Genomic DNA, 17,277 nt, shown 5'->3' on the forward strand with positions numbered 1-17,277 from the left:
AGGACCAAGGCAGCAGCTCCTAGGGCAACAAATGCTCATGGCCATCCATGAACTACACATAACATCTGTGGGACTGCAGGATGGGGACATAAAAATATGTATCCTGCAGGTCATAGGTAGCTATCCAGTTGCCTGGATCTAGGGCAAAGAGAACTTGGGCCTAAGTTAGCATTCGGAATGTATTCTTCCAGAGGAAGATATTCAGAGGTCGAAGATCTAAAAAATAGGATGAAGTCTTCACCCTTCCTCGGCAAGAGGAAGTAGATGGAGTAGCAACCCTTCCCTACTTCAGAAGCTCCCACCCTCTCAACAGCCCCTTTGGCCAATTGAGTCTGCACCTCTATGTCAGGGAGAAAGCTGAGGAAATGAATGCAAGGTTATAGACCTGGTGGAAGACCTGGAGAATTTATCTGTCACATTTGATACTCCCTCCCATTGGAAGAAAACATGATCCTGCCTCCCAAATGGTGGCTGTGTGCAGCTAAGGGGAAGCTAAATCAGCTTAGAGACCGATGAATGAGGGAGAGGGGATGGGTAAATCCGAGAATGGTGGTGAGTGGGTGATTCTGAATAGAACAGTGTGTCCATGGTGACCTGTACAATGTCTGCCTGATCCACATCCTGTGCCCCAAAAGGAGTGGAGTGACTACTGCACTAGTGGTGGACTTCGACAGTGCCTACATGCAGGCCCCTGGAGGAGCCTCGAAAGAGTTGGAACTGCTGAAGAAACGTTTGTGCAGGTGTAGACGAGCCCCAAGAATGTGTCTTGACTTTCTTTAAAGAGCTCTCGGGCACAATTAGCTTTTTCGCCAAAAAGGCAGGACCAGTCAAAAGGCATATCCGTTAGAGACAACTTCATGTCCCTGGCAGTGGCGCACCACACTAGCATTCACCACACGTCGTAAACAGCCAGTGGTATCCAGGATAGCTCTGATTGCATACTTTGCTGCATTCTGACCATCCCAGATGATCTGGGCCAAAGAGGGGCGAAGAATTATTTTAAGGCGAGGAGTTCTATAAATCCTGTTTGATTGATTGATTTGGTGATTGGCAACATGGACATCAGTAGGGACATAGTTCCTGTGCGCACTGGAAAAGAATTTCAAAAAAATATGGTAACTGACGAAACGGATCGAGATTGCCATGCAGGGGTGAAACTTGTAATCAAAGTCATTACGGAGAAACCATTTCATGTAAACTGTTTAATGGAAAATTTCAGAATAAATGACATTTACCATTTCATAGAAACCAATTATTAGAATGACTTTATTTTCAACATTGGCATTTGCATGCTCATTTTTTAAGGAGTAAATACAATGGTTTTACTTTACTTGGTTCTTACTTTCAGAAGACAGTTTTGTCAGAGGTATTTATTTGAGTGCTTTAAGTATGGGGACATTGTTTCAGATGTATATCTTTTACATTGTTAATTACTTCAGATACTTTTTAATTTGCTGACCACTTTTAAACACCATCCACGTGTGACCCCTCACACACCTAAATGCTAGCAATCCTGTCCTCTAAAAATCCTCACCATACCTAAACACCCATCTATGAAACCTAAAAACCTCTCATTACACCTATCCGTGATCCTGAAACTACACACATTCCTGAAACATAAAAGCCCTTTCTACCCCTACGGTCCACCCATTCCTGAACCATAAAACCCTCACTATCCATAAACTACACCCATTTCTGAATACTAAAAACCCCTTACCACCCTAAACTCCACCCAACCCTGAACGCTAAAAACTCTTCACCACCCCTAACCGGTATTTATCAGTCCCTTAAAAACCCTGCCCAGACCATCTATGAACCCTAAAACCCCTCAACACTGCAACCACCCCTACATCCCAACACCTCATAACTCTAAACTCCACTCCTCCATGAAATCTAAAAACCCTTCACCACTCCTAAACTCCACATATCCTTGAACCTTAAAAAAACATTTCAAAGCCTGAATTCCATCTATTTCTGACCCCTAGAACTCCCTGAAGACTTCGAAATATTACATATCGCTGAACCAAAATACCCCTCACTACTCCTAAGCTCAACCTGTGTTTAATGTTATTTTGGATTTTTCTTTAAAATGTACATTTCCTTTCAAATGTTTCCTGTAATATCTGATTTATTTGTTATTTTCTTAAATTGGTTTTCCACGATTTCGTTTCTTCCAATGTGGGTTCTCAGTTTTCGTTTTTTACATGAATTCAAATACATCAAGCGGTGGTATTGTACATATGCACCTTTACCAGCCGCCCATTGATGGATGGAAGGCAGGCTTTCAATGTCACGCAAATGGCCCTCAGCTCCACAAGGTTGCTAAGGAGCCGGGACTCCGCCGCAGACCAGATCCCTCTGATCTCCAATTCTCCCAGACGGCCACTCCAAATCGGAAGACTTGCATTGGTCACCACTGTCAGCTCTGGGTGTGGAAGGGAGAGGGGCCTACCACTGACCCAATTGCGGTTCAATAGCCACCACTGCAAATCTTTTGCAGTTTCCTCCGAAATCTAAACATGGCCAGAGAGGTCCCCCTTGATGTTGGCCCCACTGAGACTTCAGATCCCACTGCAGTGAGGGCATAGGCCACTTGGAGTGCTCAACCAGAAGGATATATGTAAAGAACTGCTCTTCATCGAATACTTGGAGCTACCTAGAATTCCTTGTTTCTTTTTTTCTGCATAATTTATACAGCATTCTATGTATTCTATGTAGAAAAGGCACACATTGAGGAACCATAAAGCTAAAAAGTACACTATGCTAAGCTACTATAAATGGAAAAAGCATTTGCGCAATACGAGTATTTGATGCATAAACATGGCTCTGTAAAAGAAAAATATGCAGCGGGGCTAAGGTCAGCTCAGCATATGTCTGCTGCTGTTTCCTTCATTCTACTCACCGTGTGATGAATGGTGGGAGACATGCTATCAACTTCATCCTCATCTGACAAATCTGCAATATTTACAGAGTTCAAGTCGGCAATATCATCTACATCTTCCTCGCCAGTCAAAGTTGTGAGTGTGTTTCCAAGAGCATTAAGCCTCTTTCCAATATTAGGATCCATATGGACATCAATTCCACACATCTTCCATAGCACATTGAGAGTCCATGTTCCAGCACTGTTGCTTTCTTTAAAAAAAAATATATATGCACACAACGCAGGTGATTATTCAATGAATACTGAAAAACTGTTGTTCGTATTACTAACAAGAGATATTAAATACATACGCACATAATCTCAAAACAATACTCATTTTGACCTTTAGGACCAAAAGAGTACTTTTTTTTCATTTTGTAATAAGCAACATGGGACAAAGTATAACCAATCACATATAAACAAAACATTTACACTGTAGTTTATAAATACAGTCATACATTTATTTAAATGGCAGCACCATGAAGGCTAGCAGAGAGTCCTTAGTTTCTAATATGTTGTATTTTCCCCCAACTTTGCCCCAAATAGAAGACAAAAGCAATATGTTGATTTTTTTAATAAGCCAATTTAACCCCTTCCATGCTGGTGACGAACCCCAGCCGTCACGCTCTGCGGCGCTCGTGTGCTGATGACGGCTGGGGTTCGTCATGGCCCGCCCCTGTTCTTTTGTTTACCGCACAGCGGCGGAAACGGCCCAGCATGGAAGGGGTTAATACATTTTTCAATGAACACAAGAAAAAACAACAGCAGAAACATTACAGTGCACATAGTAGAATAACTGCATCAAAACATCTGAAGTCACACAGTTCAGCTTCATAGTTGCTATAGCCCACAATAGGCCCCATATTTTCCAGAATTATTTAGGGAAGCCTCAGGACTCTTCCTGTTTAAGCAGCCCATGTCCATGCACAAGGCAGCGACAGCAGGTCCTGCAGTGGTAATCTCGGCACAAACTATGTCCCACTTGGCCACAACCTACCCGTGTAAATGCCCGTGGGTTGGTTCCAACAATTAGATGCCCTGGTGCGAGACCTTATTCGGGGGGATGGGAGACAGAGTGTAGTTAAAAATCCCTCGACGCCCCATGAAGGAGGGGGTATTGGAGGTACCGGACTTTGAATTTTACCAATTGGCTGCACAGCTGCAGTGGGTGGCTCAATGCATGGAGGGAGTAAACCAGGAGGGGACTTTCCTGAAGGAGCCAAACCAGCAACCCGACTCCTGCAAGCCAAACTCCTAAATCAGGCAACAGTGCTGGAAATGCTGCATGAAGAAATTACCAGACTTGCATTGGTTTCTGCATACCCCCAAAACAAAAATCACGAGCAAGTTTCTGGATCTAGGTCTGTTACTAGCTAAGAGAGAGATCACGGCCCAATGGAAGTCACAACGAGAGCCTAGCATAGGGAAGTGGAAATCAGAACTACTTACATGGGCTAGGAGCGAGGGCACAGTTAGACTGCAGCAGGCTATATGCACTAATAATGAGAAGGCGATGGAAGCGTCAAGGGCGCGGGAGGCACTAGTAATAGCACTGCAAATTCCAGAGACTGACTCAGAAGGGGATCCTGTTGGGGAGGTTTCGATGGGTTCCCCTTGAGTGCCCAAGAGCAGAGATGGGAACGTAGGTTTAGCACTGTGACGACAGAATGGGGGGTTAAGAGGTGTACCGGGAACAGGAGGTATTGTCCCCCACCTATCCTGAACCAAGACACGAAGGAACTGATAATATTACTGTAATAGTTGATCAGGGACTTGCACACACTGGCGGCAGAGGGAGGGGGTTTGACTGTGATGGCTTATTGTAAATTATACGACTTGTATTGGCAACCAAAGGCATTGAAGGACCTAACAGCATGTTTTTACTAGCGCATTCATGAGCCCATTGAGAAGATTACAGCCGAGGGGATAATACTATATTAAAATTGTAAAACAATAACAGCTCATTAAGGAAGACCATGAGGGTGATGGGATTGTTCATATGATGCAAGTTGTGGACATTGATCATTTTCTTTTTTGAAAAATATTTTTATTGCGAAACCATAAAAGGGCACAGGTTCTCATGGCTTTTCAGGCCACTCGAATGCAAGATCATTGACATGCAATTTTCAGGACAATACACAGCCATATATGCCCACATCCCAAAGGCTGGGCGGCGTAGAATTAGAGCATGTGTCCAGAAAAACTTAGCCGTGTATTAAGGATACGTACATATCATTGTATTCGCTGATTTTTACAAAGTTCTCTCCGTCCGATGTCCTTTATATAATCTCACTCCCATCCCTCCGGATAGGCATTTTCTTTTTCTCTAATGTTTATAATAAAACACTGTTTTAACATAGAACAAGAAACAAACCCCCAGTGAGTGGCATCATTATTGAAGTACTTAAAGAATCAGGCTATCTATGTGAGGCCCAAGAAGGTGCTGTCATTATATCCAGGAGAAGACCTTTAGGGATCACAGTAAATCACAGTTATACATAACAAGGAATATTAGCGTGCATCGTGGAGATTGATCATTGATGTAAGCTGGCCATGTGTTGATTTGTAAATTAATAAAAATAAAAAATAAATTCAAAAAATGAAGAAATTACCAGATGCCCCACGATACTCCCCGGAACTACCCCTGTGGGGGCTACCATACGGGGAGCTGCAGTGTATCCTTGCGGTCGAACAACTTATAACCTGGACGGAGGACAGGATTGAGACGAGGGACTGTTACCAGGAAAAACCTTACTCCTTTTTTGCAGAGATGGTTGATGGGGGCCGTCTCCAGGCGGGGCAGTTCCGCACATACGAGGTACTGGTGAGGGCTTTTGTCCGGTTGTGAGACCAGGGCAGGGAAGAACCGGAAACCTATGCAGTGTTGCACTCCCTGATCACACTAGGAACAGCGGCCCGCCAAATTAAATGGTTTTACGCATGGCTACTCGAGGTTTCCTTGACCCCACTGTTGAAGCTAAGGGGAAAATGTGAGAGACTCCTGGACAGGGAACTCACTGACTCAGAATGGAGTAGAGTGGTGGAGTACCCTAAGAAAATATCTCCTAATAGTTGACTAAAATAAATCCAATTTAATTTCATACATGTGTCCTACATGACCCCTCGTCGTCTTTTCGCTGCCTTTGGAAGAGAACCAAGAGGTTGCCCGAGATGTCGCCAGTTAGATGCAGACTTCTTAAACATTACTTGGTGCTGTGCAAAGTTACACACCTTTTGTCAAACAGTGCTGTCCAAGATTAGTTCTACACTGGGGCGTACTCTCAGCCTAACAGTAGAGGTCTGCTAACTTGGACTCTTCTCTCGACCACCTAAAACGTTAGGTGGGAAAGAGGTTTATAGATTTGGCCTTGGCGCTGGCCAGGAGTCAAATTACGGTGACGTGGAAATTAACTACAGGGCCACAGATTTATACTTGGACCCAATAGGTGACCAAATGGGCTGGATCCGAGGGTATAGCACTACACAGAGAGGAGATAAAAGACCTATGCCAGCACCCAATTGCCTATCTCTGGAAAGATCCCCTATTTACTTGGGAGCACCATTCCAATAGTATAGACTAGGACAGTGGGACTTCCAGGGACTGAGGTATTGAGACCAGTGTGGACTGACTTGGGCCAACCACAGTAGACTTTGGAGGGTGATTGTGATCCCCTTCCCACTTCCCCCTCCCCCATGCAACTCGACCTGGAATCACACAACTATGCTAACGACAACCACAGATCGGGCCAGACTTGAATTAAACTATATTACAACACACCCACACAATGCCTCTCGAACATCTCTCTGTACCCCTAACATGCACCAGTTAAGTTCAATGGTTTACACACCATTAGTTTTATATATGTTATTCTCTTCCATACATGATTATTAGAAAACAATACAGTACTTCCCATCCAACCGTAACTGCCCCAGAGAGGGGGTAGACACACCACTTCTCCTCGGAGTAACATCACTAAGGAAGCACAAACTGATGCAACAATTGGATTCATTGAATAAAGTGGAACTGATTCATTAGTCACTAATCGGATATTTTGTGTCCACCCATTGACAGATATTGCAAACACTAACATTGTTGGGTAATGCCCCCACAAGCCATACTCCAAGTGTGAAAGAGAGATAATAATACATGTAACTTAATTATTATGCAATGTAATGTATGTTAACAACATGCCAATAAAGATATCTTTGAAAAATGGGGTGATTTTACGGTGTAAGAGTGGTTAAGGGCATTGGGTGGTAAGGATAATTTTAGGGGTGGGCCAGGGTATTTTTATGGGTGGGTAAGGGTATTGGGTGGAAAGGTCATTTTTAGGGTTTGTGGTGGATAAGGGTATCGGATGGTCAAGGTGTTTAAGGATTTAGGGGTCGTTAAGGGAATTGGGTGGTAAGTGTGTTTGTAGGATTTAAGGGTATTGGGTGGTAAGGGTGTTTGTAGGTTTTAAGGGTGGGTAAGGGTATTAGGTGGTAAGAGTGTTTTTAGGATTATGGGGTGACATGACATATCCATCAGGTATCATGCGTTCAACCTCTATATGGGCCGGCAATCCTGTTCACGTTCCTTAAACTGAGCATGACTGGCGAATGATCTGAAATTCCTTTCAGGAGGATGAAAACCTGCGACATCTCCAGAAGATCCACGGCAGGGAGAAAAAAAAATCAGTGCATGAGCTGGATCATTGAGCAGCCATGGTATGGGCCAACAGATTCCAGATATGCCACGCATCAAAAAACCCCAGGCCAGTCACCCAATCAGGCAGGGTTTTGTCACCCCACCTATACATTCGTCCGAATCCTGTGGAGTCCAAGGCTGGGTACATTAATATAAACAATAAGCATTGTCTTTATAACATTACAAAACTGCCCCGTGAAAACTAATCCAGAGGTTGAGACGTGCATTGGGATAGTCCTTTGTTTGTTTTTACAAATGTATTGAAATGTATTTAATGTTTAAAAAAATGGCGATCTGCATCACGGTCAAGGCTGCGTGCCCGCCAGAACGATTGGATGCCATCGCTCAAAAATAAAAGTTGAGCAGAAATAATCCCTCGGAGTGCTGGTTTATTTTCCTTGGAAGCGGAGAAATATATATATGTGTGTGTATATGTGTGTGTATATATATATTTAAAGAAACAGAAAAAATTCCAAGACTGCTTTTAAAGTGAATGGATACATATTAGAATTTTGGATGATTGACTCATAACATTGGAAAATCGTCTTGTAATATATCTCTAAGTTATTTAAATATGTATATTTATATTTTTTATATACATGAATTCTTATTGAGATGTAATTATATGGATTATCATTTTTTTCTATATTATTATATAGGTGTATATTTATGAATTCATTTGTAAATATTATCCATTTTTATTGTATATAATATCAATATGGATTGTACATAGGTATCCTAGTTGCGGTCTTGTTTACATCTATATCATTGCACAGTCTGTTTTCTAATTCTATTGTGCAAATGTTACAGCTGTTTTTTATTACTGATTGCTTGTCACTTTAAAATAGGCAGGGGTCCATGCGTAACGCGTCATGTGATCAAGGTCCAGGTCGGACCGAAACGCGTCATGGCGGCAGACTGATGCAGGCGAAATTTTTCTTTGAATAAACTTTCAAGAAAGCACGAAATACTGGGTCCGCGCTTGTCTATCCGAGTCCTGTTGCTGAGTGGATTCTCAAAGATAGAGTACTGGAGTATTTGTGTCAATTTGCTTCCTTTGACACTGGCGGATAACCCCTCCTTGCTTTGGGCGTTGTGGCATTGGAAGCAGCTGGTCTCGTTTTCGGCGGGACGTACTCATTGCTCTAGTGAAGAGCGAGCCACACGGAAGCCCCTGGACACTGTGGAGAAGTTTCTTCCTGGAAGCCGGAATCGAGGTGAACGGAGTCCTAATCTGTGTAACCTGAAGATATCCGGCGTGGGAGCAACAAATCAGATTGTCCAGTGAGGAGTGTGCATTGCGTGGAGTAGCAAGTTTAAGACTCCCGCTATTTGGAATTTAAATCGCCCGGATTGCATCATGGCCGCAGAGGCGTTACGCAGCCGAGAGGAGGCGGCGATCGACATTTTTTCTGATTCCCCGGCCGGGGGGTCAGTTGTGACGGCGCAGGAACAGAACGCTGCGCCCACAGTGAACAACAGCGCGAGAGAGGCATTTCGGCGCTTGGAGAAACTTAGACGTGCTGAACAGTCTAAGTGGTGGGAAGAAAAATCTCTCACTCGCTACTTGGAAGTGGGCAGGGTCCCTAGGGGATTGCGGATTACCCTAGCACCCAGTTACGAGAACCCGGACCCTGCCATGCTAGGAGAATGGGCGGACGCCAATCTGGAATCATCAGCCAAATTACTCAGAATATTAGTTAAATATGCTGCAAGTGACAGAATAAAAATACAAGCGCAAATTGACGCTTTGGAGGTGGAAATATCTGCACTTGAACAGAATGAAAATATTACCAAACTAAGAGAAGACATGCTCACCAGATTGCGCAAAGATGAAGATGCCATTAAAAAACGCAAAGCGTTCAAATTTAACAGAGACAAATTGGATTATCAGAACGGGAACGTTTTTACATTTGCCCGAAGGTATGGCGCTGCAAAGAAAAAAAGCAACATTGCCTCCCAACAGAAAAAACAAGGTAACATCAGTGATAGTACACCTTCGCTCACATCCACTTCAGAACAAAGCGCTATCAGTGGGAGCGAAAATGAGGAGGAAGCCGGCCCTTCGAATCAACCAAAAGAGGGAGTTTTAATAATGTCTCGAGCAGAGGAAATAAATGTGCTCTGCCAGGATTGGAGAGGCAAGCTAAGACCCCGGAACAAACAACAGCAGCAAAAAGGCGCGCCAATGCGAAGCGAGGGGCCAGGCGCCAATGTAACCGGCAACGCAAACGAGAACAAGCCTCAAAAGAAGAAAACCGCGAAGGGCAGATGGAACCGAAAATGAATGAAGATAATTTGGCAAACACAGTGATTAATCTGTCGGAAACAGCACTTAATAAAGCGGAGTGCCAAATTTTGTCTCTGGGTCTTTCTTTTAGTCCCGAAAGTAATTTCAACTATTCGGAAACCCGAATGGATGTATTCCGCTTCATTCGGAAATTAAAGCTGAAAAAATTCCATACAACGAAAGGGAACAAATCTAGGGATGTTACACCTCATTATGCTACGAGCCCACCACTGATTTCAGCTGGGGATGTCAATCTTTTCTTTGATCTACAACAACTTCAGGAGGAACAGACCGAACCCACTGGTGCTTTGGGGCTGGAAGGTATGGATTTTGGTTGTACTATCAAAACCCCATTTAAACCCAAATCAGTTTTCCTGCCAATTATGATGCATGACAACCTAGATCGCTTTCATGAATTGGTTGCCTCAGATCTAAAAGACCTGTACAGAGTCACGAATTACGGTAGTACCAATATGAACTGCAAGCAAAGGTGCTACATAGAACTTATGAAAAAACTTCAGGGCAATGATGATCTGGTGATCAAACATTCTGACAAGGGGGGCAATATTGTCCTATGGCCCAGACTTATGTACATGGACGAGGCTTATAGCCAACTTAATGATGTGGCATGCTACAAACGTAGTAATTTTCAAATCATGAAGGCATCATGGGTAGCGTACTATGGTAAATTATTGGCATGGAAAAGTAGTGGTCTGATTAGTAATGACGAATATTTGTTTTTATATAATGAATATCCTGCTGTACCATCGATTTACTTTCTTCCTAAAGTACACAAGAGCATGACGAAACCACCGGGTAGGCCCATTATATCGGGCATAGGCAGTCTCATGGAGAACACCTCCAAGTATGTCGATTTTTTCTTACAGGAATGGGTGCTTAACCTTCCATCTTATGTTAGAGATACCTCTGATTTTTTAAGAAAAATTAATGACATTACTTGGTCGGATGATCTTATCCTTATCACTATGGATGTTACATCCCTTTACACATCGATCGGTCATAAAGATGGCATTAGAGCAATTGAATATTACCTCAATCGCAGACCGGCATGTTTTACCCTGCACAACAAAATGCTAGTAGAAATGGTCAAATTTTGTTTGGAACACAATTACTTTTGTTTCGACAATACCATTTTCCAGCAAATAAGGGGAGTAGCTATGGGGGCCTGCTTCTCCCCCAGTTATGCCTGCCTCCATATGGGCTGGTGGGAGGAGCAGGTCTTGAGAAGGGAACATGAAAATACTCTGAAGACACATGTCCCCTTATGGCTGAGGTACATTGACGACCTCTTCATTTTATGGAGAGGGTCGGAGGTAAAAGCTAGGGAGTTCATATTAATGCTAAATGACAACGGCTTGAATTTGCAATTCACTGCAAATATGAGTAAAACCTCTGTAGTCTTCCTTGATGTGGAAGTGTATATCAATAATAACACCTTAAGCACTAGACTCCACCGAAAGCCTACAGCTGGTAACTCTGTTCTCCACGCCTCCAGCCATCACCCCCAGCACTTAATCAACAGCATCCCCTATGGGGAGATGCTGCGGATTAAACGCATCTGTAGTGATAACAAGGAATGCAAACTGGCTCAGGAAAGTTGCAAGGAAAGGTTCCTTCAAAGGGGATACAAACCCGGAATCATTGACAAGGCTATGCGTAAAACTGAAACCTTGATTCGTGATAACATCTTGGCCCCGAAAACTCCTGCTATGGCCGATGACCCAAACAGCAAATTACGGGTCATCATGACTTATAATAAACAACAAATGGCCATCAGAAAGATTCTCAGGAAACATTGGGATTTACTGTTGAAGGATCCGGTTATAGGCAATGACTTGCTTAAAAGCAATCCCACTCCCCTGATAACTTTTCGGAAAGCCAGGTCCATGGGAAACTGTCTAAACAAATGCAATCCCGAGGTTAGACCCCCATCCAATTGGCTGTCCAAGCAAAAAGGTTTTTTCAAATGTCTCCTATGTAAAGCCTGTAAACATGCGAAAAATGTCAAAGAATACAGTGTTCCATTTTTGCCTGACCCTGTTAAAATCAAGCGACGCATAACATGCAAAAGTGAATATGTCGTATATGTGCTGGAATGCCCCTGTGCATTACGCTATGTGGGCAGTACAAAACTACCGGTACATATGAGAATCCTGCAACATCTCAGGGCCATCAATAACAAGGATCAGGCCTACCCTGTAGCACGACATTTTCAAGCTAAGCATGACAGTGACAACACCTTGCTTCAGTACTTTGCTGTGGATTGTATTCCCCTTTCACGTAAAGGAGGCAATAGGGATAGTGCTTTAAGAGTACTAGAAACTAGATATATTTTGGAATTTAATTCCAAGGTCCCAAATGGTCTTAATACCACGGAGGACTTATATACTTGTATATAAATTACAATATCTCTATTCTATTGTCTCCACACTGAACACTGGGATTTACTGGCTTTCAGGCTAATTTGTTAATGAATCAACTGTATAACTGTATAGTAATTTTTGCTTGTCAGCATGTCTCAGAATCTTTTAAGTCGCCTTTTAGATGTCTCTTGTTAGTCCACATCTCTGCGCTATACAACACATTTGAGTATTACTCGAATTTTTAAATCACTTATACACTTAACATTACAGGATATCTCTGTTATTTGTACAGGGTCTGATAGGGTTGTTAATTGTATTATATATTTTTTTCACTGTTGCACTTGTTATCACTTTTTTTATTCGCCTAGACATTTTAGGCAGTGGATAACATCGATCCCTTTATATCCTAGGACCCCTTTGCCTATTTTGAAGCGCTCGCCCACTTGGGCTTTATTTAAAGAAACAGAAAAAATTCCAAGACTGCTTTTAAAGTGAATGGATACATATTAGAATTTTGGATGATTGACTCATAACATTGGAAAATCGTCTTGTAATATATCTCTAAGTTATTTAAATATGTATATTTATATTTTTTATATACATGAATTCTTATTGAGATGTAATTATATGGATTATCATTTTTTTCTATATTATTATATAGGTGTATATTTATGAATTCATTTGTAAATATTATCCATTTTTATTGTATATAATATCAATATGGATTGTACATAGGTATCCTAGTTGCGGTCTTGTTTACATCTATATCATTGCACAGTCTGTTTTCTAATTCTATTGTGCAAATGTTACAGCTGTTTTTTATTACTGATTGCTTGTCACTTTAAAATAGGCAGGGGTCCATGCGTAACGCGTCATGTGATCAAGGTCCAGGTCGGACCGAAACGCGTCATGGCGGCAGACTGATGCAGGCGAAATTTTTCTTTGAATAAACTTTCAAGAAAGCACGAAATACTGGGTCCGCGCTTGTCTATCCGAGTCCTGTTGCTGAGTGGATTCTCAAAGATAGAGTACTGGAATATATATATATATATATATATATATATATATATATATATATATATATATATATATATATATATATATATATATATATATATATATATATATATGAGTTATCAAAACAGGAAGAAGACATGTAGTGGATTACAGTACATGTACAGCCATTACCATCACGCATTAGCCTTAACATGGAAACAGTTAACATATATGTCTGCTACTCAACGAAGAGGATATCTAGTACCATCACATATATAACATGACAATGTATGTGACAATGCAAAACAAGGTAGTACATATCCTTATAACGATCCCTCCTCCCCACCCCCCTAACATGTTATGTTATGTTATATGTTGATTTGTAACGCGCTCTGTTAGTCGGGACTGTCCTGGCGAGGTGAGGAAACGGTGTCAGAGTGATCGAGGAGAAAGCTATTCAGAATGTCTGCCATACCATGAGGCACTTCACAATTCCACAATTGCCAGTAATAAGAATAGAGAAGGTCCTTTTGTACGAACTGTCAGAGAAGAAAGTACTGAATGTCGATATTTTTTGAACCATGAAGACTGGGGGAGGGGGGGGGGGGGGGGGTAGCACCAGGAGTAGGAGACCTGATCCGATCAGCCACTAATCCACGGCACAGGATCAGTTAATGTCCTCCCCTTGTGTTTTAATGAGTTCCAGCATGGCATCCCACTCAATAGCTATGGGCCATTTACGTAGCCTGTGGTATTCCTCCCTATGTATCAATGAGCTTTTAGCCGAATCCCATCTCAGACCTCTTCATGCCAACCAACCAATAGGGGCGCGGTGTGGGGCTTCCAGCACCGCATTAACTGCCGACTTGCTAAGCCGGCAAACCGTGTTTCAGTTTTTAATGTTTTGGGTCTAAGGTAGAGTCCCAATGTATCATGTTCTACTGTGCTCTAAAGTGGTCGGCCCATAGGGAGATAAGGGTTTACCAAATTGACCTCTATAAGGGAGCAGAGTGGGACAGGACCACAATATGTGTAGTAAATCTGCACCATTGGTACGACAGTGTTGGCATGAGCAAGAAAGCGAAAGGAATATCCTGAGCAATTTCAAAGGCTTTAGGTATGCCCTACGCAGCAATGAGAACTGAATGAACTTGAACCTCGCTTTGCGAGAGATTAAGCTGGGATATTGTAGCACAGAACGCCACTCCCTGTCGCGGAGTATGCGGCCAAGGTCTGTCTCCCACATGGCCCTCAGCAGTGTAAGTGAAACGTGTAAGTGGGAGCAATGGCACTTACATAGCCATTTTACTAAATGTCTGTCAGTTCCCATGTCATGTACTGCCTGAACAAATGCAGGTGTGGTTAGTTCTGAATCTGCTGGTGACCAGTGTATGCAAATATAACGTATAATGTGTGCATGTGTAATGAAAAGAGTCCCAGACAGCCCATGGAGTTGTGTAAAGTCCTGATGGGACAGTAGCAAGCCATCTTCAAAGAGGTCACCAACTGTGGTAATCCCAACCCCACCTTCCACGGTGCCAATCTTGCTGATGTGAGTCTGCCGAATGGGATAGGCATACCATACAAAGGCATGTTCAATGCATAAGGTGTTGTGGTGTGTGTGGTATGGAGCACAGCCCTCCAATACAGTGGGGCATTGCGTAGGGGACGTGTGAGTGACGTGCGACCCCTGGCAGCAGCAGGTTATACAACTGACCCACCCACAACATAGAGCCTGTATAATCTATTTCCTATTGATGTACTCCAGCAAACCAATGGTATAGCCACTGTAGTTGGGCTGCAGAGCAATAGGACAGAAAGTCCTATTGCCCACCACTGTCTGTCAGTAGTTGTAATTTTTGGAGGCTAACACGTTGTCTACCAGTGCCCTAGATAAGGTCAAGTAGGAGGGAATCGAAGGTTATGAAAACCCCTGTGGAATAATTATGGAAGATTAACAAAATAAAAATCAATTTGGGTAGCACTGCCATTTTTTAAAGGGCTAGTCGACCTGTTACAGATTGGGGTAGTGTGACTCACAACTTTATCTGTGCTCAGGACACTGAAACAGCCTTAAGGAGGTTCCCATCAAATAGGTCAGCAGAAGACCTATGTACCTGGATGCCTAAACAGCGGAATGTGTGTTGGACAACCGGTATGGTCCGCGCTCTCATGCTGATTTTGTCCTGCGAGATGGCATCTTGAAAGGAAAGGGCATGACTGACCTGGAGGAGAGACAAGGCCTCAAATGGCTGCTAGAGTGCAGCAACTGTCACAAGATTCATATTAAGGCCTCGGTAATAGACAAGCATGGTGTCTGCGTATAAGAAGATTGCATGTGTCTGGGGGCTTTGCAGGATGCACCAATTCGCTGCCTCCTGCCAAAGTTTTTGTACTTGAGGCTCTATGGCAGCACTAACAACAATGGTGACAATGGATACCCAAGACGTGTACCTCTACCTATTGTATACTCCATGGAAATGTGTGCGCCCGTTTTGGCCCTTGCCGTAGGAACAGCATATAACAGTTTAACTCAATTAACAAAGGAGGGAGGTATACTGAAGAGCTACAGAACTATCAACATATAATCCCAACTTAAAGATTCAAAAGCCTACTGGAGGTCCAGGGACAGACAGCCGGCGTCTGGGAAGATATCATGAGCTTTTTTCATTACCTGATATAGGCATTGAATGTTAAGTGATGTGCTCTCATGTGGGACAAATCTGCATTCACCTACATGGATGAAATTCAAATGCAAGGGGAGTAGTCTGTGGGTCAATACTTTGCTAAGACTTTTATATTCAGTAGTTAGTAGAGCGAGTAGCCTGTACGATGACAGATCCACAGGGGCTCGGCCAGGTTTAAGCAGTGTGGTGACGAGGGGTTGTTTAGTGGTTTCCGTGAGTTGTAATTCCTGGAGAACAGTATGATTAGTGCCTGTTTTAAAAGCTAAAATTACCTGACCATTTGTTATGTACATAAGATACAGTACAGCTGCAAATGAAGCCGGTATAGGGGGGAAAGGAAGGAATATTCACATAAGTCTCGGTTGTGTTCCCTCCAAATATCGAGCAAGGACCAACTTCACACCCAACTCCCCAAGGACTTCGCTTGTTTGGTGCCCCTGTGTGTGGCAGAGGGGGGTGAGAGCGGTCAAGATCAACATCCATGACTGCATTAAAGTCTCCTCTTATCAACCAAGGGAGATGAGACCAATCTGTTAAAATGTAGGACAGACACTAGAGGAAACATTTTTGTTTGGCGGGTATACAGCACCTAGAACCAACATTTCCCCACCCAACGACACAGAGATAAAGACATAGCTCATCCTAATAAACTAAAGAACAAGTTACTTACCTTCGGTAACAATATATCTGTAAGAAACATAGGTTAGTTATAGATTCCTTACTGCCCCACCCATCCTCCCCATTGAGGTAAGTAACTTGTTCATCAGAAAGAAACAGTTAGTTATAGACTCCTTACCTTAGAATAAATACCCCAGTAATACCAACCCTGGAGGTGGATCTGCGAACCAAGTTCAAACCAGAAAGTAGTGGAGAACAGAACGGGCAAAGAAGTTGTCTCTCCGGACTTGGAAGTCGAAGCAGTAGTGTCTTGTATGTGTGCTGCGATGCCCACGTAGCTGTCTGACAGATGCCCTTTAGAGGAAATCCTCGTCCCAAAGCAGTAGTGGCGGCAGGCGCCCTGGTGAAATGGGCACGCAGCCCCACTGGAAGCTCCTTCTTTGCTACAGAATAACAGGCTCTGAAACACAAAATGACCCATCAGGAGATAGTCCACTTGTGTGCGGCCCGACCTTTCTTGGCGCCACGTAGCCAACAAAGAGCTGGTCATCCTTCCGGAACTGCTTGGCACGATCCAAATAAAAGGAAAGCGCACGTTTTGGGTCCAGACGGTGGAGTCTCTCTTCCTCTTTCGAAGGATACGGAAGCAGAAAGAATGTGGGCAAAGTGATGGTTTGCCCAATGTGAAAGGA

General features: G+C 43.1%; 1 protein-coding gene across 15 annotated transcripts in view; it reads right to left on the reverse strand.

The window, feature by feature from the left end:
* BLTP1 (bridge-like lipid transfer protein family member 1) overlaps positions 1 to 17,277 on the reverse strand; it is a 1,831,302-nt gene that overhangs the window by 490,851 nt on the left and 1,323,174 nt on the right. For all 15 annotated transcript variants that reach the window (XM_086962202.1, XM_086962209.1, XM_086962198.1 and 12 more), the window contains one exon: positions 2,903 to 3,132. In XM_086962202.1, the coding sequence (XP_086818328.1) occupies positions 2,903 to 3,132 (230 nt within the window). The remainder of the gene's footprint in view (positions 1 to 2,902; positions 3,133 to 17,277) is intronic.

The sequence above is a fragment of the Lissotriton vulgaris genome, chromosome 3_1, assembly GCF_964263255.1.
Source record: "Lissotriton vulgaris chromosome 3_1, aLisVul1.2, whole genome shotgun sequence".
NCBI classification, from domain to species: domain Eukaryota; kingdom Metazoa; phylum Chordata; class Amphibia; order Caudata; family Salamandridae; genus Lissotriton; species Lissotriton vulgaris.